This window comes from Pristis pectinata, chromosome 6 (assembly GCF_009764475.1).
Source record: "Pristis pectinata isolate sPriPec2 chromosome 6, sPriPec2.1.pri, whole genome shotgun sequence".
Lineage (NCBI taxonomy): Eukaryota > Metazoa > Chordata > Chondrichthyes > Rhinopristiformes > Pristidae > Pristis > Pristis pectinata.
The window spans coordinates 90,140,537-90,165,924 of record NC_067410.1 but is presented as its reverse complement, the minus strand read 5'-3'; the positions used below and the strand labels follow the sequence as shown (position 1 = coordinate 90,165,924).

At 38.8% G+C, this 25,388-nt stretch overlaps 1 protein-coding gene across 5 annotated transcripts in view; it reads right to left on the bottom strand.

Annotated features, from left to right (window-relative positions):
- LOC127571963 (endothelin-converting enzyme 2-like) overlaps positions 1-25,388 on the bottom strand; it is a 124,959-nt gene that overhangs the window by 24,236 nt on the left and 75,335 nt on the right. For all 5 annotated transcript variants that reach the window (XM_052018742.1, XM_052018739.1, XM_052018744.1 and 2 more), the window contains 7 exons: positions 15,422-15,568; positions 15,017-15,082; positions 12,719-12,907; positions 10,839-10,981; positions 4,366-4,480; positions 1,539-1,649; positions 201-299 (listed from right to left, as the gene is read on the bottom strand). In XM_052018742.1, the coding sequence (XP_051874702.1) occupies positions 201-299; positions 1,539-1,649; positions 4,366-4,480; positions 10,839-10,981; positions 12,719-12,907; positions 15,017-15,082; positions 15,422-15,568 (870 nt within the window). The remainder of the gene's footprint in view (positions 1-200; positions 300-1,538; positions 1,650-4,365; positions 4,481-10,838; positions 10,982-12,718; positions 12,908-15,016; positions 15,083-15,421; positions 15,569-25,388) is intronic.

The following is a 25,388-nucleotide window of genomic DNA, read 5'->3' as shown; positions in this document are numbered from 1 at the left end:
CCGGCAGTAGTAGAAGAGCAGCAAAAGTAGCCAAAATATAAAATTCAATGAAAAAAGTAACTTTTTTCCCCCCACTTAAAGTCCACAGTGCCAATATACAGCAGACGAAGATTTTTGTAACTTTCAATTACAATGTTCTGGTCCAGATATCAAAAATTTATAATAGTCTTGGAACCAAAAACAGTTTAAGATAAACAAACCTTTTCCTCAGCAGCTTGGCGGGTCTTATCATCCATCCACGTCAGCTTTTCCAGGCCCTCTTTAAATGCTGTTCGAATTTGATTGATCATCTCCTCTGCCTAGGAAGAGAATTAATCGAAGTTATTGAAAAAGCTAAACTGGCCCACAGTTTAATAGCTAAATGCGGTTAGCACATAAATTAAAAATCAGGAAGATTTGGAATGAAAGTGTAAATAGTGCAGTCATTTGATTTGTTTTGGGAGAGCTAACAGAATGTTATTGTTTATTGCAAGCAGAAATGAGTACAAAAGTAGAACAGTGGTGAGACCACATCTGGAATACTGTGAACATTACTGGTCCGCTTATTTAAGGAAGATGTTAGAATATTGGAAACAATTCAGATGAGGTTTACTAGATTAATACCAAGAATGGTAAGGTTGTCTTATGAGGACAGGTTGGACAGGCTATGCTTCTACCCACTGGAATTTAGGAGAATGAGAGGGGATCTGGTTAAAACATAAAATCCTGAAGAGCTCTGACAGGGTTAACATGGAGAGAATGCTTTCCTCCAGTTGGAGAATCTAGAGCTAGTGGTCAGTGTTTAAAAATAAGACATTTTTAAGACAGAAATGAGGCAAAATATTTTCTTTCAGAGTCATGATACTTTGGAACTCTCTTTCTCGAAGGGTGGAGGATGCACAGTCTTTGAATATTTTTAAGGCAGAGGTAGATAGATTCTTGATAAGCAAAATGTTACCAGGAGTTGATGGAAGTGTGGATATGAGATGACAATCAAAATGAGCCATGTATTTACTGAATGGTGGAACAGACTTAAGGGCTAAGTGGCCTACTCCTATTCTTAATTTGTATTTTTGTATTACCTTATTTGCATTCAGTTTCCAGTTACTGTATGAACTTAAATCCAATTTAAATTCTAATTAAAATTGTGGTTCAACTACTTCAATCTGTGTAACCCTTCAGTCCAAGATGAATGCAAGACCCAGACCTGCTGTGTGTTCACCTAGCTTGTAACTAAATATGTATTACGTTATAGGATCAAGATGAAATTATACACATTGAAATCTCACATTTAGGTCTTAATCATTTGATTCCCAGAAGCAATTCAAAGTAGTAAAATAAATATAAATCAGGATCCACAAAATAGCATCAATTGTGTTTAATTTTCAGAGAAATTAAATGAATTAATTTATATAATTGATATATTGAAGCCTGTAAATTAGAAGAGATCAGGGATGTTTTAGTTATAAGCAAGTTATTAATTCAAAAGTATTAATGAAGTTTCTTTAATGGTACATTTCTTTGCCCAATATAAGAAAATTGAAATATGAGAAACTTACTATTACTTTGCTGTCTTTGTCAAATGTAAACTTTACAAACAAAGCCCCCAAGGCAAATCCTAGAGTGTCGTCTGTGTTTGCAATGCAGGTCTGCCATCGAGGAGTACAGGACTAAAAGAGAACAGGTTTTCGCAATGCAAGTGTTAATTCAGTATACTTAGTGAATGCAACCTGAAATGTATTTGATATTTTGTTGTTAGTCATAGAGTTAGTCATAGTCATACAGTCATACAGCATGGAAATCTACAGCATCTGAGTCCACGCAAACCATCAAGCACCCATTTATCCTAATCCTACACTAATTCTATTTTCCCCAAATTTCCATCAATCCTCTCAGTTTCTACTACACCCCCACACACAAAGGGCCAATTAACCTACCAATCTGCATGTCTTTGGGAAGTGGAAGGAAACCAGAGCACCTGGAGAAACCTGTGGTCACAGGGAGAATGTGCAAACTCCAAACAGCCAGCATTGGAGGTCAGTTGACCTGTGAGGCAGCAGTTCTCTCATTGTGCCACTGTGCACTGTAAAAATCGATTCTTACAAAAATGTAATGGTGCCATTTAGAATAATCATCATAAGCTGATATCCTGATGATAAAGATTTATTAAGATTTGTCTTTCTTTTTGGAAAAAAATACTGAATGCATATCTTATAGATGCTAATGAATCCAACACAACTTTTCATTCTAGTGTTTGTTAGTTCCACCTTGCTATTCTTGATATTGTAAAGCTGAAATTCCTGTCCACAAATTTTAACAAATAAGTTTCATATCAACTGCAACTTTCAGCTTACTATCATATGCTATCACTATTATAAGACCTTGTACACTACTGAGAAGATAATTAACCAGCAGTGATATTCGGGTCACCACAAGAAAGTTTCACACAAATTGGCCTCTTACAGATTAGCACTGAGTATTTTGCAACATACAAAGAAATACCAAAGCCAGATATCAAGCAATAAAGGTTCATTTTAATGCTGATTAATTTAGTTCATACCCATCTACTGTAAAAAAAAGTTATAAGAAATAAATTTTCACCACAATTATGATGGCATTTTATAAGCAAATTTTGTATTCAAACAGCAGCTAAGCTGAACCATGAAGTATGGCCTGAAAAAAAAATGCAAGAAGTCATTTGGCTTAAACCTGAAATATGCATCTCGTTCTGCTATTTTACCCTAAAGTCTGAACTATTGTGGCTTACAAATCTTTCTGTGCAACAAACAAGCAACTCATGGTATCATTATCCTTAACTTTTCAGAGGCTAGATTAGACATTAAATGCTCCCTTTTATTTCAGGAAAATCTAGAAACTCTACAGCCAGCAGTCAAAACAAGTTTGGGGAATATTTTATATTTAAGATCAAAAAGCACAATAATAACATGGTGCACTTTGAACCTTATTTCTCCAAACAGTACTATTTGAAAAGCAGCTAAATTTATGATGGATTATTTTGAGAAGTTTTCTATTTCAGTAGTTATTATAATTAACAATCCAATGTTTTCAGATGCAAAAATAAACTAATGTTAAATTTTGTAACAGACCCATCAGCCTGTTTCCCAAACTAGTTTGTGGGTGGTCAAATACTCCAATATTCTACAATGCAGAAGATAATGCACAAGTTATGAAATTTTTAAATTCAGAAAAATTCCATTACATCGACTTCCTTTATCACCAACAATTCCAAGAAAATTATCCCGGAAGTTTCTGGTTGCAATGATGTTTGCTGAACATTAATGCCCCAAAGTTTATTCAAATCTTGTTTATGAACATTTACTAAAACTGGTTATATACTACATGCAAATGAATCAAAATTAATTACAATCTACTTGAAAATAAAATTAATTTTTAAATATAGTACTATGTGCATGAGATCCAGAATCATTTATAACCAGTGAGTTCTACGTGTATGGTGGCACATGAGTGTACAAGGTAACCAAAAACTATTGAATTATTGCCTGCAGATGTCAAAATGACCAGGTCACACAGCTTTTTGCAGAACATCCACTATGGGAAGTCTGCCTACATGGCTAGCAAAAGCCTGATTGCAACTAGTGTTCAAAATTCAAGTAGAGTAATTGTGTTTTAAACTCTAAAGTTGGTGTGGAAGCCTAAAGCTACTTTGATTTCTAATATTACAATTGCTTGCCAATCTCTTTAGGTTTTTTTTATTTAACAATTTATAAACCACCATTTGGCAACATTTCTAAATCCATGACAAGGATCAGGAGAAATTTACCTAATGAATAAAATTGGAAAAGAATTGCAAACATTTCATAAACAGGTCATCCCCAGATAACAAACAGGTTTTGTTTTTACAGATGTCCATGAAGTTGATTTTGTCCGTAAGTCAGAAAATACACAGAAATCTCTTGATATGGTAACCATACCTCCACAGTATTGTAATGAATGGCATCAAAAGCACACAAGACTGATAGGAATGAAAAATTACTAAAAATGGAGAGGGAACTTGTTCTGCCGTTTGTAAGAAGAAATATATCTATGTACATTGAACTTTTGAAGTTAATAATATGAAGGGAGCTCATTCCTTTGTAGGGTGTTTGTAACCCGAGGACAGCCTGTACTTCCCAAAAGGCCGATTGCATTTGTTGCAATGACCTAAATGGCAGTGCGGTTTAGAATGGAATTGTATACCTTTTATTCTGAACAAATGAAAATAACAACAGAATAAACTGACTGGGTTTATAGAAATTAAGACCACTGCAAATATAGAGATAAACTTTAATTCTTATATTTAAATGGTTTAAACTCTAATCTGTATTATCTGAAAAGTAAGATATCAACCTAACTTTGAAATCTCACCTTTTTTGTTCCAAGTAGAGCCTCCATAAATTTTTTATTTGCATTTTCAAACCGCTGATCCAAGTTGGCTGCTGTTTTGTGTACTAATTTCCACATCATGTAATTATTCAAAATGCTAATTGATTTCAAACAATAAAAAAATTAATGATTTAGGCTTTACGTCCAATATTTGAAATTACAATCTATATCACATGGCTAAATACTTATTTTGTTAAAAGACAACAAAATCTTAATCCAAGATGAAACTATTTAATATCAAAACTTAATCTTTTAATTCATTTTATGTCATCACTGCAAAGACTTTGTATTCAAATGGCTCCTTCACTGTTTGCCAGAACACTCAAATCATACATTAACGTGCAACATCTTTTGGCAAATTCCCATTTAAGTGACATTGTAGTTACTATCCTATGTACTGAATGATGTGCTAATTTCAACATTCAAAGGAAACTTTACAAATAAAAATAAAAACTATGAAAATATCTAAAATTTCAGAAAAAATTAATGTTTATATAATGCATATAAAAAAATCAGCTAGAATCATCCTTTAGACAGATAAACTTGAATCCCTCGTTCCCCATCCTGTGCTTGCTAATATTTATAATTGGAATTAACAGACCAGACTCATGAAGGAATGAAAAGTCTACTGAACAATTGTATCTTGATCTTATAGTAAATAATGTATGGCAGATCGTAATAAGTTTTTCAATTAAGTTCATGCATCTGTGTAGAAACATTGCAAAGTCAAAGACTTATCCAGTATGGAAACAGGCTTTTCTGCCTACCAAGTCCACACCAACCATCAAGCACCCATTTCTTACACTAATCCTACCCTAACCCCACATTCCCCTCAACTCCCACATGCCCACACTCTACTACTCATCTACAAATTAGGGTCAACTTACAGTAGCCAATTAACCTACCAACCTGCACATCTTTCAACTATGGGAGGAAACCCATGCAGTCATAAGAGATTGTGCAAACTCCCCATAAATATCAGCTGATGTCAGGATTGAAACTGGACCACAGCAGCTTTGAAAAGCTGTGGTCATTTTTGCTGGCAATTTTATAATAAGATGAATAGTCAGTGAATCACTGTTTTGCTGGTTTGAGTAGCAATATTGGCCAGGAAAACAGAAGAAATCCCACAGATCTTTAACATTCACCTGAACAATGCTGCGGTTTTATATCTCATCTGGAATGTAAGAGCCAAGTTAATCTTCAGAACAGTATTGCAGTGAGTTGGTAACTTCATTTATGAGCTTGGAATTGGAATGGTGAATGAACGTTCAGTCTTCTGACTTCGTAGGTAAGAAGGCATCCACCTTGGTCCGCTACAAGGAAACCCATCTCAAACACCTTAAATTGGTGAGGTAGGCCAGTCACAAAGAATGCTCACCTCTGAACTGAGGAACGGCGATGGAGAGAATTGGCTTCACAATGGATACAACACTATCCTCTCCCTGCTGATGCACATGTCTAGAATCACAATCATCAAGTGACTATCTGATGCTAGTAGCAAAAAGAGTAAGGCTGCATTGTATTTAATTAATCCTCACACACACACCACCCCCACAAAACATTTCCCACCTGGGCTGTTATGCAGGAAAGAAATGATGATCCTCTATGTGGAACTATGATGTTGTGGTGATTACAAACACTTGATTGAGAGAGGGACAGGACTGGATGCTTAACTTTCCAGGGTTTCAGTGTTTTAGAAGAGATAGAGAGGGAGGTAAAAGAGGGGTAGGACTTCCACTACTAATCAGGGACAATATCACAGCTGCACTCAGAGAAGACATAATGGAGGGATCATCCACTGAGTCTATGTGGACAGAACTCAAAAAGAAGAAAGATGCAATCAAACAGAGCTCTTGAGGAATATAAAGAAACCAAAAAAGAACTCAAGAAGGGAATTAGGAGAGCCAGTAGGGGCCATGAAAAGTCCTTGGCAAGTAGCTTTAATGAGAATCCCAAGGCATTCTATACCTACATCAAGAGCAAGAGGGTAACTAGGGAGAGGGTAAGACCACTCAAGAACAGAGGAGGGAACATGTGCTTGGAGGTGGTGGATATGGGTGAAATCTTTAATGAGTACTTTCCGTCAGTATTCTCCAAGTAGATGGACGTGGAGGATAGTGAGATCTGTGTTGAGCATGCTAATACAGTATGCTAGGCATTCTGAGATAAAGATAGAGGTGGTGTTGGGTCTCTTGCAGAACATTCAGGTGGACAAGTCCCCAGGGCCTGATGGGATATACCCCAGATTACTGAGAGAGGAAAGAGATGAGATTGCTGGGGCCTTGACCAAGATCCTTGTGTCTCCTCTAGCCACAGGTCAGGTCCCAGAGGACTAGCGAGTAGCTAATGCTGTTCCTTTGTTCAAGAAGGGAAATGGGGATAATCTTGGAAATCATAGACCGGTGAGTCTCACATCAGTGGTAGGGAAGCTATTGGATAGGATTCTTAGGGATAGGATTTATGAGCATTTGGAAAACCATGGCCTAATTAGGGACAGCCAGCACAGCTTTGTGTGAGACTGGTTATGTCTTACAAACTTGATTAAATTTTTCAAGGAGCTGACGAAGGTGATCAATGAAGATAGAGCTGTGGATGTTGTCTACGTAAATTTTAGTCAGGCATTCATCAAGGTCCCTCTTGGTAGGTACATCTGGAGGATTAAGATGCATGGAATCCACAGTGACTTGGCCATTTGGATTCAGAATTGGCTAAAGGTAGAGGGTAATGGTTAATAGGTCTTATTCTGGCTGGAGGTCTGTGACTAGTGGTGTTCCACAGGGATCTGTACTGGGATCCCTGCCGTTTGTGATATACATCTAAATGACAGATGAAAAAATGGATGGGTGGTTAGTTAGTTTGCAGATGACACAAAGATTGGTGACTGTGGATAGTGTAGAAAATTGCAGTTTTTAAGTGGGCAGATCTGCTACAAGTCTAGCCCATATGCTATAATTGTACTTCCACACAAGGTGAAGTGTCCTCAATGTGTAAAGATATGACTCTGTCCACACAGGGACTACACAGCAGTAACTCCTACCAGTGCTGTCACGGACTGATGCATCTGCCACTGATAGATTGGTGAGGATGAAGTTGATTATGTCTATCCTGTGTATTAATTCACTCATTACCTACTGCAGAACCAGTCTGGCAGTTACATCATTCGGGACATAGGCTGTTGGTCAATGATTGTGCGACCCAGCCATTCTTGTTGATCGACATTGAAATCCCCCATCCAAAATCTATTCTCTGCTACTTTAATTGCTTCCTTCAAATGCAGCTCAACGTGGATGAGTACTAACTGAACAAAAACAGTTGATGGTAATTAGGAAGAGAGTTCCTTGCCCATTCTGGCCTGTTATTTATGAGTCTGGAATAAATGAGGGCTCCCAGGATTACTCCTTCCTCATTGTACTATTACCTCTGCTGGGTGTGTATTATAATTGGGCAAGGAGGTACCAAGGGATTATGATGGAAGTTTTTGGCACATTACCTGTAAGGAATAATTTTGAGAGTACAATTACATTAGACTGTTGCTTGACCAGGCTCTCTCAAATTAGACATCTGAGAGTAGGACTTTGCAACTTGTCTGAGCTGGGAGTACTTAGCTATATCTGAATTTGGTGCCAGTGTCCATGCCATTTGCTTTGTCCTTTTCCATCCTTCTTCTGTTTCAACATAGTGGTTTTAATATGATGAATGGTTTGCTAGACTTATTTAGTTGCCAGGCCACCTGCAGTGAGGAGTCAATTGAATTGTTGTAGGTCTGGAGCAACACACAGGACTGGGTAAGGACAGCAGATTTCCTACTATTAGTTTTAGTAAACTAGGAGAGATTTGGCCAAACACAAGAAAACACTTTTAGGAGCAATGGCTTCAGTTTGATAATGAGTGGATGGATTATGCAATGTTTGGACAGAATACCTGGACCACCATTATAAATTAGCAGCAAATTCAAGAGGCAAATGCAATCACTCAAATTGGATCTCTCAAATATATTCAAACCAGGCTTCTGAAATGCTATAAAGGTGCCAACACACGTGTAACTTGCCAGGTATGAAGTCCTGCCAACTGGTACACTAAAAGAGTAAAACCTAATCTGATGATGTGACTTGAATCAGCAATATAAAGCAGGCAGATATAATTTGTATTCTATTCTTAGCAATGTACTTCCAAGCCATTCCTAAGTTTTCAATCGACTTCTTTCTTACTTCCTCCTGCTCAATAACTTCCACTAAGTAGATGCTGTTCCACCCAGAGTTATTGGAGCCTTTGACCCATGAAAACTTATGAATATTTCTATCTTGGCAATTTTACTTAGTGAGCTTCTGCATTCAAAATCAATTACATTGATAATTTCATAGAACAAGTACTTTAGTCCTACAAGTCCATGCGATCCTTTATCAGCCAATTTTATCTGCATAGCTCCCTACTTCATTTTCTCTCAAATGCTTATCCAACCTTCTCATAAGTGAAGTAATAATATTCACCTGATCTACTCCCTGTGAAAGAAGTTCCACATTCTCACAACCCTCTGTGCAGTTTCTTCTATATTTACCATTTGATTTTTTGGTGACGATTATATATTCACAGAAAATAGGAATAAAACACCGATCATGGTTGATCATCTGTATGAAAATAATATTCTTGCTCTCTCCCCTTACTGCTTGATGTCTTTTGCATCTAGAAGTGTATCTATTGCTGCCTTAAAATTGTGGTAGAGAATTCCACAGGTTCACCATTAAGCAAAGAAAGTTTACCTCACTTCAGTCCTAACTTTCTTGCTTTGAAACCAGAAGCTGTGACACCCCAGGAGCTAATGTAACAGCTATCAATCTAGATATTCCAGCCAGAGAAAACATCTCCCCCACATCCAGTCTGTCTAGACATGTCAGAATTTTCTAAGTTTCAATTAGATCCCCTCTCATTCTTCCAAGCTCTAGTGAATACAAACCCAATTAACTAAGTCTCTTCTCCATCCCAGGAATCAGTCTTGCTAACTTTCAACACACTCCTTTAGGGCAAGTATATCCTTTCTTAGGTAAGGCCACCAAAGCTGCCCACAACACTCCAAATGTAGTCTCCCAAGGTCCCGTATAATTGTAACAAGACACCCTTGCTCCTGTACTCAAATCCTCCTGCTGTGAAAGCTAACATGCCTTCTTAACTGCTTGCATTACCTGTATTCTTTCCATGACTGATGTACAAGGACGCCCCAGTCTCCTTGCACATCAGTATTGCCCCAATCCAACACCATGCAAATTATATGTCACTTGTATATTTTTTTTCCTACCAAGGTGGATAACTTCACATCTATCCAAATTATGCAACATTTCCCATATAGTCAATTGCTGAGGCCCATGTATAGATTCCTGCAGTGCCCCACAAGACATTGCCTGCCACTCCAGAAAAGACCATTCATTCCTATTTTGTTCAGCAATTTTTAATCCACGTATATACATTGAACCCCATAACATGCACTTTAACTTTGCATACTTGACTTTTATACAGACTCCACCAAAATCTTTCTGAAAATCCAGGTACACCATATCTACATAGAACAGTACAGCACAGGAGCAGGCCCTTCGGCCCACAATGTTGTGCCGAACTAATTACATTAGCAATAAAATGCCCAACTAAACTAATCCCTTCTGCCTACATAATGTCCATATCCTACCATTTCCCTCACATTCACATGCCCATCTAAGAGCTTCTTGAACACCCCTATTGTATTTGCCTCCACCACCACCCCAAGCAGCACATTCCAGTCTACTGGTTCTCTCCTAACTATTTTACAACACTTGAAGTTACACCTTCAAAGAAACTCCATACATTTGTCAAACACAGTTTCGGTTTCAGAACTCCATATCGACTGTGCCTCATCTTCAAAATGCCCCGTTATCAAATCTTTTACAATAGCCTTCAGCACCTTCCCTACTACTGGCATTAAGCCAATCAGTCCATAGTTTCCAGGTTTTTTTCTCCTTTTTTTAAATAAAGGTGTTACTTTTGCCATTCTTATCTGCAGGAACTATTTCGTAATCTAGATTTCTGGAAAATGACAACCACACATCCACTATTTTCCTGCTTATCTCCTTCACTACTCTGTGATGCAAATAATCAATCCCTATGGCTTTATTGGTTTTCAGTGCCCTCTAGTTTTTCCTCTTTCCCACATTTAAAAATGATACTTACAGTGGTGCCCATAACCTTGAAGACCTATATTGAATTATCCTGCAGCATTTTGTTTTAAGCCTAGTCTATTCATCCTTTCCCACTAGGTTTGAATTGTAATTCTGGTATCTTCCTTGCAGGTCTTTTTTGCACTGAGCCATTTCTTTAAATGGCAATCAAGTATGCCTAGCCAACTGGACTCAGTGCAAAAAAGACAAGTGGTCAAAATTAACACAATTAAACAAAGCTCTATGAACCAACAAACAGTTTATCTGGGTTACCTCTTGTCAGTATTATTAATAAGGTCAGACATCAACTGCAGATATTCTTTGGCATAGACAACTACAGGTTCTGTGTCATTCAGGTCCAGAGGTGCCATTTCAAATGATAAATAATCCAACCAATCAATGACAGGTGCTAAATTCTGAGAACAAAACACAAACAAGCCTGTATTTGAACATTTATGGATGTTTTAAACAAGTTCTATTCTTTTTAACAAAATTTTCAAGTTGATCTCAAGAATTGAGTTTATTGTCAATGATAACTGAGTTTCTCGAAACCATTATTTGTACCTTCAGTAATTTTTTAGTTCTTTCTATTAATGTAATATAATTATGAATAAATTCAGTTGAACTATCTAAAACTCACATTATCAGCTTAGCTGATATAACTTTGCTTTATGTCTCTAGAAAACAGGAACACCAATGGTGCCATCAGGTTTTCATTTGTAGCCAACCTGCAGCCTTGTATCAGCAACTCAACAGGAAAAAAAGGTGGTCCTCTTCCCCAGAAATACCAGATACTATTGGCATGTACTGAGCATGACAACCTGATGCTGTTTACTACCGTTCTGCGATTGTTCATCTACACAACTACATGCTAACGTGCATACCTCTTTTTTTCTAGGTTAATAAGATGACTGTTCAGACAGCCAGAGGAAGATAATCATGAAGACAATGCAGTGTCACTCCATCAAACTCTTTCGAACACTAGCATTTGACATGATGAGAGATCTGTACTACAAGGATTCAAGAAGAGTAGGTGGAGGTGGTAAAGGAGGATCAGGAATGAGTTAATTGGAGGCCCAGCCCACAGCATGCTGAATTGGTAATTTGTAATTGGCTTGGTAATTGGTTTATTATGCGGTGGAGATACATAATTTTGTGGACCAACCTATAATTTCACTTATTTCAATGCACCAGCTACTGCTGATTTCATTATTTTATCATGAGGTTTCTAGAAGCAATGTTAAGTCCACTGTTAACTCCTGTATAGTGTTCCCACAAATAAGCACTCCCATAGTCAATCACTGAGCACACTGTCATCTCAATCAACTCAGTCATTCATCTGTTACTCCAGAGGTTACCCCAGTCTTGTATGAATTTTTGGAGGGAGGTGGTGAAATTTAGAGCCTTGTTGTAGAACATTCTATATATTTTTACAACACTTTCCTATCTGGGGGACTCTTCCAATTAAAGGGAATTTTGAAGCACAGACAAGCACAGGTGAAGTGACACTTATATGGTTTTGTAAGGGTGGCTCTGGGATATATCTTTCACATCAGGTGATTTGCAAAGTCTGTGTAGTAGGAAAGGGCACACCTCATACAAGGGCAACACCTGCAGAAGAACAATTGGATAAAACGCTTGATGACAGCATTTTATGAAGGTAAAAATGGGAGTAACATGAGTACCATAGTGTTCTTATTAATTCCAGAGTGAAAATGGATTACAATTAATTGAAAATGAGGTAGTGCTCGACTACAATACATCTTGCGATCCTGCTGCCATTATCCAAGAAAATATCACACTTTGACTCTCCAGAAGCTGACAAAACTCCTAAAGGCAAAGGAGCACCTCAGTTTGGACCTGTTACTAGATGCTTTATAACATAAGCTTAATTAAAGATCACGTCCATGAGCAGTGGTCATGTGCAAGTACCTTTCATAGTGAGTAATAGCGACATGACATAATACAATTAAAATGAAAGCTTCACAAAAATTAATTGTATTCTGTATCACATTAGAAAGATTTTAGAATCATCTTTTAAATATAAAATTTTCAATTTGAAGCAATTACCCCTCAAGATTTCTAACTTATTGACGGTGGGCAAAGTAACATAAAATAGGTGACTCGATCCAAAAGTACTGCCTTTTATGTACCTGTAAATCTGCAATGGTCATCCTGTGGTATATTTTCTCTTCATCCCTACGTTCATCCTGGGGACCTGTGATGTTTGCAATAATAGTTTCAAATTCCAATATTTGCTTCATCTGAGTGCATGTTGAATTGTATTCCCCTCCCAGAAGCACACACAGTTCAACCATATAGTCCAGATACGCAGTCAGTACCTACAAAATAAGAAAAAGTGACACATTATAAGAGAAAGCACAACATAGCATAACACAGCATAGAGCACAAAAACAAGCCCTTTGGCCCAACTCTCTATGCTGACCAAGATGCCCATGTAAGCTAGTCTAAAGTAATTGGAAGTGAAATCACAACATCAAGACATCAATATTTTCTTTAGATAATAATCTGGTGTGGAGAAACTAAGGCTGGTTATTCCGTTGGAGCTTTATTTGCTCAATTGCCTTAACTTTATTGCAAGTGAAGTGGAAACCCTCTTAAGACGTGTAGATTTGATGTAGTAGTTCCTACAAGGACTTGCTATAAGGAACTTCATCTTTACAATAGGCTAAGGTTAGATCCATGATCGTTAGCAGGATAAGCCATCAAGGCAGAGGCCTTGATTTCAACACAGGCAGCTGCTATACAAGCCTATGCTGTAGTCTGGTCAACCCAATGGACAGGAGAGAAAATTAATTTACCCAAATGAGTGCAATTTAATCCAGTGTTGGTAGGACCTGCCTCAATATCATTGAAAGCCATAGAATCTGAACCCACAGATCAGCAGGTACAATTATAGTATACAGCAGAGCCAAGGTAGAACTTCCATCATCTATCACCTTTGTCTTCATTCTGCTCTTCCATAAATATCAGTGTCTGGCAAGGAATCTGAAAGCAGGCAGACTGCCTCTCTATTAGCAATGTGACAGAACTCCCTTCTGATAGGGGCACAAGCAATTTCTCCTATATCGACTTCAGACTCCACTGGTTGAAAAAGTGCAGGCCAAAATGCGTGCAATTATGCAGAGCTAATTTTCATTGAATTTCAGTTCCCTGAACGTTAAAATCAGCCTTATATTCTTTCATGGTTTTCCACTTACTGAAAGCTCAAAATGGCAGAGAGTATTTATTTTTACCCTTTTCTATTCTTCTATCAAAATGCATTTACAAATCAGTACTGAAAATAAGGAACTCATCCTGAAGTACTAAAAATAATTGAATTATGCACCTGTCTGCATCAATGGTGCTGAGATTGAGAGGGTTGAGAGCTTCAAGTTCCTTGGAGTGAACATCACCAATAGCCTGTCCTGGTGCAACCACGTAGACGTCACGGCCAAGAAAGCTCACCAGCACCTCTACTTCCTCAGGAGGCTAAAGAAATTTGCCATGTCTCCTTTGAGACTCACCAACTTTTACCGATGCACTATAGAAAGCATCCTATTTGGATGCACTATGGCTTGGTATGGCAGATGTTCTGTCCGGGACCACAAGAAACTGCAGAGAGTTGTGGACACAGCCCAGAAAATCACAGAAACCAGCCTCCCCTCCATGGACTCTGTCTATACCTCTCACTGCCTTGGTGAAGCAGCCAGCGTAATCAAAGACCCTGCCCACCCAGGTCATTCTCTCTTCTCCCCTCTCCCATCAGGCAGAAGATACAGGAGCCTGAGGGCACATACCACCAGGCTCAAGGACAGCTTCTATCCCACTGTGATAAGACTACTGAACGGTTCCCTTATACGATGAGATAGACTCTTGACCTCACAATCTACCTTGTTACGACCTTGCACCTTATTGTCTACCTGCAATGCACCTCCTTGTAGCTGTGACACTTTACTCTGTATTCTGTTATTGTTTTTACCCTGTACTACCTCAATGCACTGTGTAATGAATTGATCTGTACGAATGGTATGCAAGACAAGTTTTTCACTGTACCTCGGTACAAGTGACAATAATAAACCAAAGTTCAATTTTACATAACACAGGTCAGGTTAATTTTCCTTTAAATATTTGTTTACAATACATTTGTAAACATAATTTTGAAAATTAGACTGTTTTGTTATTAAACATAAACACTTCACTTAAAATTTCCAAAAACTTGTACATATATTAAAATAAATACTATTGAATTCCATATGTTAATTGAAAACTGCACACCAATTAGTTGTACAAGATAAGGTTGTCAACGTAATCAGAAATATTACCAGATCTACTTCGTTTACAAATAACGTAAGTTTGTATGTCTGGATGCATTCACTTCCTTGATGTCTACACCTAAAGAACTCTTAACGATGAAACAAGATAAAGATAATTTTCCACATCAGATTTACCTTTTCATTTGCTGTTTTATTTAGGTAATAATGACGAGATGGAAGAATCAAGCTTGGTTGATCGATCTGAAAAACAAAATAAAATGACAAAAATGTATTGACTTCGATGGTAAAAAGTATCTTAATGGAGCGGTAAAGAAAATCCAGAAGATATTAACTAAAGTGACAGAAAAGATTACCAAGTGTTATTTTCTTTCACTTGGTAATCCATTTGCATCTCTTAATATCCCCATTATCTGAAATAGGCAATTTATTCTAGGAAGCTGTTTTAAGATATCACTTTGTCACAGCTTAGTGGGTGGACTTGCATGACAAGCTTCACCATATACATTTATAAATAAATATTACTTCACAAATCTTACATATTTTATAATTTTGAATTGTTTCAAACACAAACTTGGATACCTCGATGATATTGCTGTTGGAACTTTTAGAGTCTGCACCAATATCAATTGTGAAAAATGGACTTGTCCTGTATGTTGCAGAAACTATTTTCAGCACTTCAATGAAGTTGTCTTTATCCCAAGGACCTGTGATACTCCAGCCTCCTGTCTGCATTAGAAGCAGAATAAATATGATTAGCAATAATGGCTTCCATAATATAAGAAATATATTCTATTGCTTTTTAGTGCTTCAAGATTAGTAAAAAATTGAAAGCCAAGCTGAATCCAAGAACTCTTCCTCTTTAACATTCCATATTTTCTACTGAAAAAATGGGAGTAAAAACAGAAACTTAAAAAAAATTTACTGATTGCTCATAGTTGTTCTGCACTCTAGTAATTTTTTTTGGATAATGATAGTTTCAGTTTTCCACTGGAAGAAGGGCTGACAGGAGAAATGACCTTGCATACTGAACTAAAGTTAATCAAACTGCACAGTCACTAAACACTTCAGTAAAATTCTACAATACTAAGAAGACCACATGCAAGTAATTGTTTTTTGCAAAAATATACTTTATTCATAAAAATTACAATTTTACAATTGCTTAACAAGGTTCGAGATGAACCTTGACAAAGGCAAAAGCATCTCTTCCCAGACTTACTTGGTAAACACAATGTCCAGAAGAAGTTGAGTGATATTCTTACCAAGACCACAGCCATCTCAAAGACAGTGTGCACTAGGATTCAGACTCTGGCTGTATATGGAAGATTTAATGGAGAGGTCCATTCTCACCACCAGCCAAAGTCCTGGCATTTGCTTGAAAGTTCTGGTGATAAGGCATTCTATCAAATGACTTTGATAGTTTGCTTGGGGAACCATCTGACATGAACCACTCTCTCCTTTTCCCATTGGGCTTCAAGGACTTACCAATAAGTGGTATAGTGGACAATGAAGAAGGTTATCAAAAATTACAGGGGGATATTGTTCAGCTGAATAAGTGGGCCAAGAAACAGCAAATGGAGTTTCATTCAGATAAGTGTGAGGTGTTGCATTTTGGCAAGCGAAATTCAGGTAGGACTTTCACAGGGAATAGCAAAGCTCTGGGAAATGTTGCAGAATGTAGGGACCTTGGAATATATGGTTCACTGAAATTGGAGTCACAGGCAGACAGGATGGTGAAGGTGGTTTTTGACACGCTGGCCTTCATCAGTCAGGGCATTGAGTATAAAAGTTGGGAGGTCATGGTGCGATTGTACAGGACGCACTTGGAGTATTGTGTTCAGTTTTGATTGCCCTGCCATAGGAAAGATGTTACTAAACTGGAAAGAGTGCAGAAAAGATATATAAGGATGTTGCTAGAACTTGAGGGACTGAGTTATACATAGAAGTTGGACAGACTAGGTCATTATTCATTGGAGCATAGGAGACTGAGAGGTGAACTTATAGAGGTATATAAAGATCATGAGGGGCATAGATAGGGTGAATACACTCAGTCTTTTTCCCAGGGGAATCAAGAACTAGAGGGCATAGGTTTAAGGTGAGAGGGGAAAGATTTAATAGGAACCCGAGGGGAAAGATTTAATAGGAACTTATGGGGCAACTTTTTCCACCCAGAGGGTGGTTAATATATCGAATGAGCTGCCAGAGGAAGTGGTTGAGGCAGGTACATTAACAACTTTTAAAAGACAGTTGGACAGGTACATGAATTGGAAAGGTTTAGAAGGTTATTGGCCAACTGCCAACAAATGGGACTAGCTTGGATGGAGCATCTTGGTTGACATGGACCAGTTGGGCCAAAGGGCCTGTTTCTGTGCTGCATAACTCTATGACATTCCGTGCAGACCACTGCATGATTGACTTGTGGTCAAAGGTGTTTTTCTGCACAAACTTCTCTCTGGGAGACATGTGGTCTAACAGAATGGAACATACTGCAGCAACATGGTCAGGCCCATGGTAGAAAGGTACATGTGTGAAACATTGAGAAAAATTAATATAGCAAGTAGGTTTAAAATGGGAAATGCAAATTCATTTATATTTACAGTAACAGGTGGATGGTCTGCAGGAAGTAATTTCCTAGTACACCTTCTGTGATGTCCCATGTTTTCCTTTACTTCCGTGTTCCCAAGACAATCTCTTCTCTTTTTGGTTTGTTGTGATACATCTAATATTATTCAAAAATTCATGAACTCCAATTTGAAAAATTCCTACTGTCCACATCACAAAATTTGCTGATCATTAAGACTAGGATCAGTAGATGCAATCTAAAATAAAATGTTCAATTTCTGTTTAATTAAGTATCTTCCTTAGGACACAGGATCTTCCACTTGGAATGCACCAACGTGAGAGGTAGTAGCTTTCCTCCATGGAGAAAAATATGTGGAATTGCATGTATGGATACGGAGCAACCAGTCCTGATGATCATTGAAGTTTAAATTCTTCCAAGCACATTATGAGAGGTAGCAATAATCAAACCTAGTAGGAGTGGTGGGGCCTATTAGGTTTGATTATTGCTGTGGAGAGGAGTTTTCATGGAGTTGGGTACAACCCTGGGAATCCTGGAGAGCCGGGAAGAAGCATTGTTGTTCCTTCTGGCCCTCAATGACTTTTACCCAAAGCTGCCTAGTTTCCAGAGAGCCCAAATTCAGATTACCTCAAAGAATAAATCAAAGACTTCCAGGATCATTAACATTTAAAATGCCATCCTGCCTCCCTGTAGCAAATAGGCTGCTTGCCCCTAGTCTGCCTCAATAAATCCCGGAAAATGGTTGCTTACAGCAAGCTTCTGAGTTTTTCTTTAGATTTCAGCTCTCCACCCACTCCCAAACCCACACATTATTGCAGTAAAACTTCCCCACTGCCTTTTTATCCAAGAAATCACTACTGAGCAATCAAGCTAGCCAGATTCCACTTGCTACAGACAGCAGACACATTAACTGTTCTTGGGCAATTTCAGATAATTCAACAAGCAGAGACCATGTCCACAAAAGCTGCAGTCTTTGTGTAGGTCTCAAGGACAGCTATTAATCAAAATCACCACTCCAGGCTATCTTAGTCCTTTGATTTGTCTCAGATAACTAGAACTATCTGTTCAAGAACAAGTGGAGACAAGGCAGAGAAAAACACATCAATGTACTATGGTAATTTAAGTTACATGAACAAATTGGCTTGTTATTTCTGGCATCCTGGATATCCTTGGAAAAATCATCTAGATTTGCCAGAGATTCCAGAGTTTAGACATTAAAAGCTCAGGTACTTAAATAATTAATATTTAACTTCTCCCGCACAAAAGAAAACTCTGGTATATTAATGTCTACAGCTGCCAAGTGTGCATTCATGTGCCTTACAATAACAATCTGCAGTAATAATCTTAGCCTGGGCGTGAGAGGTGTGACAAGTCCTTGAGAAGCCTGCAGACCTCTGTGGCCGTGACCTCCAGTTCTGGAAGTATATGACTGGCTGGCTTCTCACTCTTGAATAGCAGCCACTTAATTTTGAGACTGTGACCGCTAACTTTATGCAGCCCTGCCAGGGGAAAAATCAACTCCACATCTGTCTTGTTAAGCCCCTCAAAAATTTTGTATTATGAGATCATCTCTTATTCTTTTAAATTCTCTAGAGGCCCAATCTGATTAATCTCTTGTCACAGGACCCTCCCCCTCATTCCACAGATCAATCTGGTGAACCTTCACTGTACTGCAAATATATCATTCCTTACGTCAGGAGACCAGACTTGTACACAACATTCTGTGTTTGCTCTCACCAGAGCTTTATTTAATTTCAGCAAAGTGTCTTTATTCTTGTACTCAAATCCTGTTCCAGTAAAGATCAATATACCATATGTTCTTAATTGCTTGCCCCTGATATCTCTGAACACGCACACCTTTCTATCTCTCCCCATTTAAAAAATATTTTGCTTTTACTACCAAAAAGGATGACCTCAGATTTTACCACATTATACTCCATCTGCCACATTTGCACCCATTCACTTAATACTAATATTTTCTGGATGGAAAATGCAGACTTAATAATTCACCAAATCAAGAAAGATTAAAGGATTTTATTTCCAAGTTTGGCAGAAGAGTTCTGTCAGACCAGTTTAAATATGGCATTTAAATTGCATTTGTGGTCTTAAAACATTTATGCAAGTGCTAGTGAATCTCTTGTGGCACAACTCTTCATCTCAAAGCATGCTTTACTTTATAAGGATAGGATCACTGCGTCATACACAATGCAATGCTTTATTTTACTATTCTGTTGAAACTACAAATCATGCTGTGGTGCATGTGACAAAAATTTAATTCCACCTAACTGTCAGACATTAGGCCTAGTAACACACCAAATCAACATGCAGGAAAACAATCCCCAGTATATTTACAGTTCTCAATAATCCTGATATTTATAACATGTTTATCTATAATGATTACAGGATAATTGCCTGGAAATTTGTCCTCAGTAAAGACAGTAGACTTAGTATTTAACATTCTACCTCAGAAATTCATTTGACTGAAGCCAATGCAGCACATTTAGCACTGCTGACCATGGATGATTAACAAGACAAATGCTTTATATCAATCTCTTGAAGCATAATAAAACTCTGTGCAAGAAATATAAAAATAGTTAATAGCTAGCCTAGTGTACACGTACATGAAAAAATACATCTGTGAAAACAACTTATACTCATGACAACAGGAAGCATCTGAAACAATCTGGAGGATATACTCTAATTTGATGTTAACAATACAGTTAACATCCAACAACAATACCTACAACAATATGTTGGCAAGGGGATGGGAACCAGAATGTTAGGTCAGATGATGGAACAGTTAGTGTATTGTGCAGAGAGACTGTGAGGAAGGATAGGCAGTGGACTAGGCATAAATGCAATCAGTTGGATGGGTTAAAATATGTTTACTTTAATGCGAGAAGTATTAAGAATAAGGGTGATGAACTTAGAGCATGGATCAGTACATGGATTTACGATGTTGTGGCCATTACAGGGACTTGGCTATCGCAAAGGCAGGTTTGGCTGCTTGATGTTCCAGGGATTAGATGTTTCAAAAGGGATAGGGAGGGAGGTAAAAAAGGGCGGGGGGGCCTAGGATGTGGAAGCTTTAGAGAGGGTGCAGAGGAGATTTACCAGGATGCTGCATGGATTAAAGAACATTTCTCATGAAGAAAGGTTGAACAAGCTAGGGCTTTTCTCTTTGGAGAGATGGAGGATGAGAGGCAACTTGATAGAGGTGTATAAGAATATGAGAGGCATAGGTAGAGTGGACAGCTAGCAGCTTTTTCCCAGGGTGGCAATGGCCAATACCAGAGGACATCCATTTAAAGTGAGTGAAGGGAAGTTTAGGAGAAATGTGAGAGGTAGTTTTTAAAAAAAAATACACAGAGTGTGGTGGGTGCCTGGAACGCACTGTCAGGGGTGGTGGTAGAGGCTGATACAATAGGAACATTTAAAAAGATTCTTAGATAGGCACACAGATGTAAGAAAAATGGAAGGTTATGGGCTGTGGGAAGGGTTAGATTGATCACGGAGTAGGTTTATACGGGTCGGCACAACATCATGGGCTGAAGGGCCCGTACTGTGCTGTGCTGTAGTGTCCTATGTTCTAAGACTGAAAGCATAGGTGTCATACAGTATCAAAAGTAAAATTTAAAGGGCAATGTTACAAATTTTCCATCTGCCTTATGTACTCTCAAGTTCAGAAATGTTAAAAGGAAACAGCACATTTTTGTTAAATATTCAGGAATTTGCCTTTCACTGAAGAGTTCAATATCAAGAATACCCTGGAACACCACTCTCCATTATGATTCCTTCTGTACCTCAATCACTAGGCAAATACAAATTATTAAACCACTTTTAACATAAATGTAATTTATTGCAACTTAACCTCAATTGTTCATCTTCAAAAAGCTCTCGATAATGTCCTGTATAAGAGGTTGGCAAGCAAATTTAAAGCACATGGGATTAGGAATGAGGTACTGATATGGATAGAGAACTGGTTTGCCAAGAGGAAGCAAAGAGTAGGGATAAACCTGTCTTCTTCCAAGCAGCCTGCAGTGACAAGTGAGATACCACAGGGATCTGTGCTGGGATCCAAACTATTCATGATATGTATTAATGATTTAGATGAGAGCAGCTCAATATCCCGGGTTATACAAGTTTCAGGCATGACAGAGAGGAGGCTAAAAAAGGGAACTGGGTGTCACACTGTTGATTAGGGAGTGCATTATGGCAGTACTCAGGAAGAATACCCTGAAGGGATTGGCCTATGAGTAGAACTTAAAAATAAGAAAGGGCTAATCACTTTTATGGGGTTATTCTATAGGCTTCCAGATAGTCAATGGGAATTAAAAGAACAGATATGTAGACAAATCACAGTTGGCTGTAAAAACGATATGGTAGTAGTAGTGGGGAATTTTAACTTTCCCATTATTAACAAGGATTGCCTTAGTGTAAGGGGCTTAGACGAAATGCAATTTATAAATTGCATCCATAAAGGCTTTTTAAAGCAATATGTTGAGAATCCTACTAGGGAAGGGGCTGTACTTGTATTAGGGAACGGGAATGAGAATGAGCAAGTGGTGGAAGTATCTGTGGAGGAATCCTTTGGGAACAGTGACCATAGTCTGGCAAGTTTCAAGGTAGTCATGGAAAAATATGTTGGTCCTAGAGTTAGGGTCTTAAATTGGGAAAGGGTGGATTTTAGCAGTTTAAGACAGGACCTGGCGAAAGTAGATTGGGAGCAGGTGCTGAAGAGAGAATCAACTTCTGATAAGTAGGAAGAGTTTAAAAGCTTGATAATAAGAGTTCAGAGTCAGCGTGTCCTGTAAGGGTAAGAAGCAAAGACGGTTAGATTAGAGAACCTTAATTAACAAAAGAAATTGAAGGTTTGATCAGCAAAGAGGATCGATCAGGTATAGGCAATTGGTATCAAATGATACAAATGTTGCAGCCTAACAGGATGAACATTGAATTCTCCCCCTTCCCCACAACACCCGCCCCCCCCCCACCATGCTTCTTCTCTTCTTTCCTAGCCTCTCTTTTTTTTACCCTTTTTCCTTTCTCTCTTTACCTTTGACCCATCCCCCAATGGATCTGCTCTCCCCTCCTCCCCCACACCTGTCTATCACCATCTCTTACCTGCATCTACCTATCACCACCCTGGGCCCACCCCACCTCCCCTCTTTTGTCCACCTATCACTGCTCTGCTTTTCCCTCCTTTATATTGGGCTTCCCCTTTTCCTATCTCCAGTCCTAAAGAAGGGTCCTAACCCGAAATGTTGACCACCTGCTTTTCTCCACGGATGCTGCCTGGCCTGCTGAGTTCCTCCAGCTTCATAGTATTTTTCGTCTAGATTCCAGCATCCGCAGTCCTGTTTCTCTGGTATCAAATGAGTCCTTTGAACTTTAAGGATATAGAAGAGAAGAAAGAAGTGAGGAGAACAAAAAGAGGACATGAAATAGTCTTGACGAGCAGGATTAAAGACAACCCCAAAACCTTTTATAAGTATGTTAGCAGCAAGAAGGTAGCTGGGGAAAGAACAACAGGTGCCCTCAGGGACCAATGGGGTAATCTACATGTGGAAGTAGGGGATATGAGTGGGGTCCGAAATGACTGCTTTTTGTCAGTATTCACCAGGGAAAAGGATATAGAGGATGGAGAGTTAGAGGAAGGGTATGCTGATATTATGGAACATGTTTCTATCAGCAAGGAGGAAGCATTAATATTGGCAGTCATTAAGGTGGATCAACCCCCAGGGCCTGACAGAATGCACATTGATGTACAAAGGGAACTTGGGGTGCTTCGTTGAGTACCTTCGCTCTGTCTGCCATACCAGCCGGGATCTCCCAGTGGCCAGCCATTTTAATTCCACTTCCCATTCCCACACCAACATGTCTGTCCACAGCCTCCTCTACTGCCAAGTTGAGGTGAAATGCAGATTAGAGGAAAAGCACTTCATATTCTGCCTTGGTAGTCTTCAACCTGATGGCATGAACATTGACTTCTCTAGCTTCCCACCCCCCACCCCCTTTATTTCCCCTTATCCCTCCGGCCCCCATCACCCCATCTTTTTCCCCTACCCCACCCTCTCGATTTGCCCTTTGCCCACACATTCCTCCCACTGGTCCCCCTCCTCACCTCCCCTTTATTCCATGTTCCAGTGTTCTCTCCTATTAGATTCCATCTTCTACAGACCTATGTCACCTCCACCTATCACCTCCCAGCTTCTCACATCATTCACACTCTTCCCCCCCCCCCACCTGCCTATCACCCCCCCTCACCTGTATCCACCCATCACCTGCCAGGACTTGGTCCACCCTTTCCCCCCACCTTTTTATACTAGCTATCTCTCCACTTTCTTTCCAGTCCTGATGAAGGGTCTCGTCCCAAAATGTCGGCTATCCATTTCCTTCCATAGATGCTGCCTGACCCGCTGAGTTCCTCCAGCTTTTTATGTGTTGTTTAAAACTTTGGTTAGGCCACTTTTGGAAGATTGTGTGCAATTCTGGTCACCACTTGACAGGAAAGATGTGGAAGCTTTGAAGAGGGTGCAGAAAAGGTTAACCAGGATGTTGCCTGGATTAGAGAGTATTAGTTACAAGGAGAGATTGGACAAACTTAGCTTGTTCTCAATGGAGTGTACAATGCTGAGGGGTGACCTTTTAGAGGTTTATAACATTATGAGGGGCATAGATTGGTAGAAAGTCAGAGTCTTTTTCCCTCATGATGAAGGAGTCTAAAAGCAGAGGCAACAAGTTTAAGCTGAGAGAAGAGAAATTTAAAATGAGATCAGAGGGACAAGTTTTTCAAACAGAGGGCGGTGATTATATGGAATGAGGTGCCAGAGGAGGTGATAGAAGCAGGTACAATTACAACATTTAAAAGTCATGTGGACAAGCACCCGGATAGGAAAAGATTAGAGGAATATCGTATGGATAAATGTGAGGTTATTCACTTTGGTGGTAATAAAAGGAAGGTTGATTACGATCTGAATGGCAATGGATTGGGAAAGACAGAGATGCCACAGTCCTGGGTGTTCTTCTGCACTAGTCACTGAAGGTAAGCATGCAAGTGCAGAAGGCAATGGAATGCTGGCCTTCACAGCAGGAGGATTGGAGGATAGGAGCAGGGATGTCTTGCTGTAATTGTACAGTGCTTTAGTAGGACGACACCTCTAGTACTGTGTGCACTTTCGGTCTCCTAATCTTACAACAGAGGGAGTTCACCAGACCAATTCCTGGGATGGCAGGACTGATGTTTGAAGAGAGTTTGGGTCAATTTTCACTAGAGTTAAAGAATAAGAGGGGATCTCATAGAAGCCAACATAATTCTAACAGTACTGGACAGATCAGATACGGAAAGGATGTTCCTGATAATGGAGGAATCCAGGACCAGGGGTCAAAGATAAGGATAAGGTATATAATACAGGGATGAGAAGAAATTTGTTCTAGAGAATGGTGACCCTGTGGAATTCTCCACCACAAAATACAGTTGAAGCCAAATTATTAAATAGATTCAAGGAGGAATTAATATTTGTTCTTCAGGCACCAAATATATATAGATGATCTGCTATAATCATATTAAATGGTGCAGCAAGCTTGAAGGGCCAAATGGCCTACTCCTGCTTTTATTTACTATGTTTCTGTTTCCTTCATTTCCATAAATGAACAATAAACTCACAAAATGGCCTCAAATACACATAATCAGCTAACAGGAAATCTAATAGTCCATCCAATCCGTACACACAGCTGTGTTTCTTCCTTCACACACAGCCATATAATTCACTAGGAGAGGCAAAAGAACAGTCAAAATCCCAGGGCAACTAGGAGAAAAAAAATCTGGAAATTTCTCTGCAAACTCCTTAGGCATCAAAACTACTATAGATCATATATGTCCTCATTTATAAAAGAGGATGCCTACTACAAACATGATTGATCTTCACTTTTACATTAGATAATACCAATGTTTCCAGCGAGAATGGA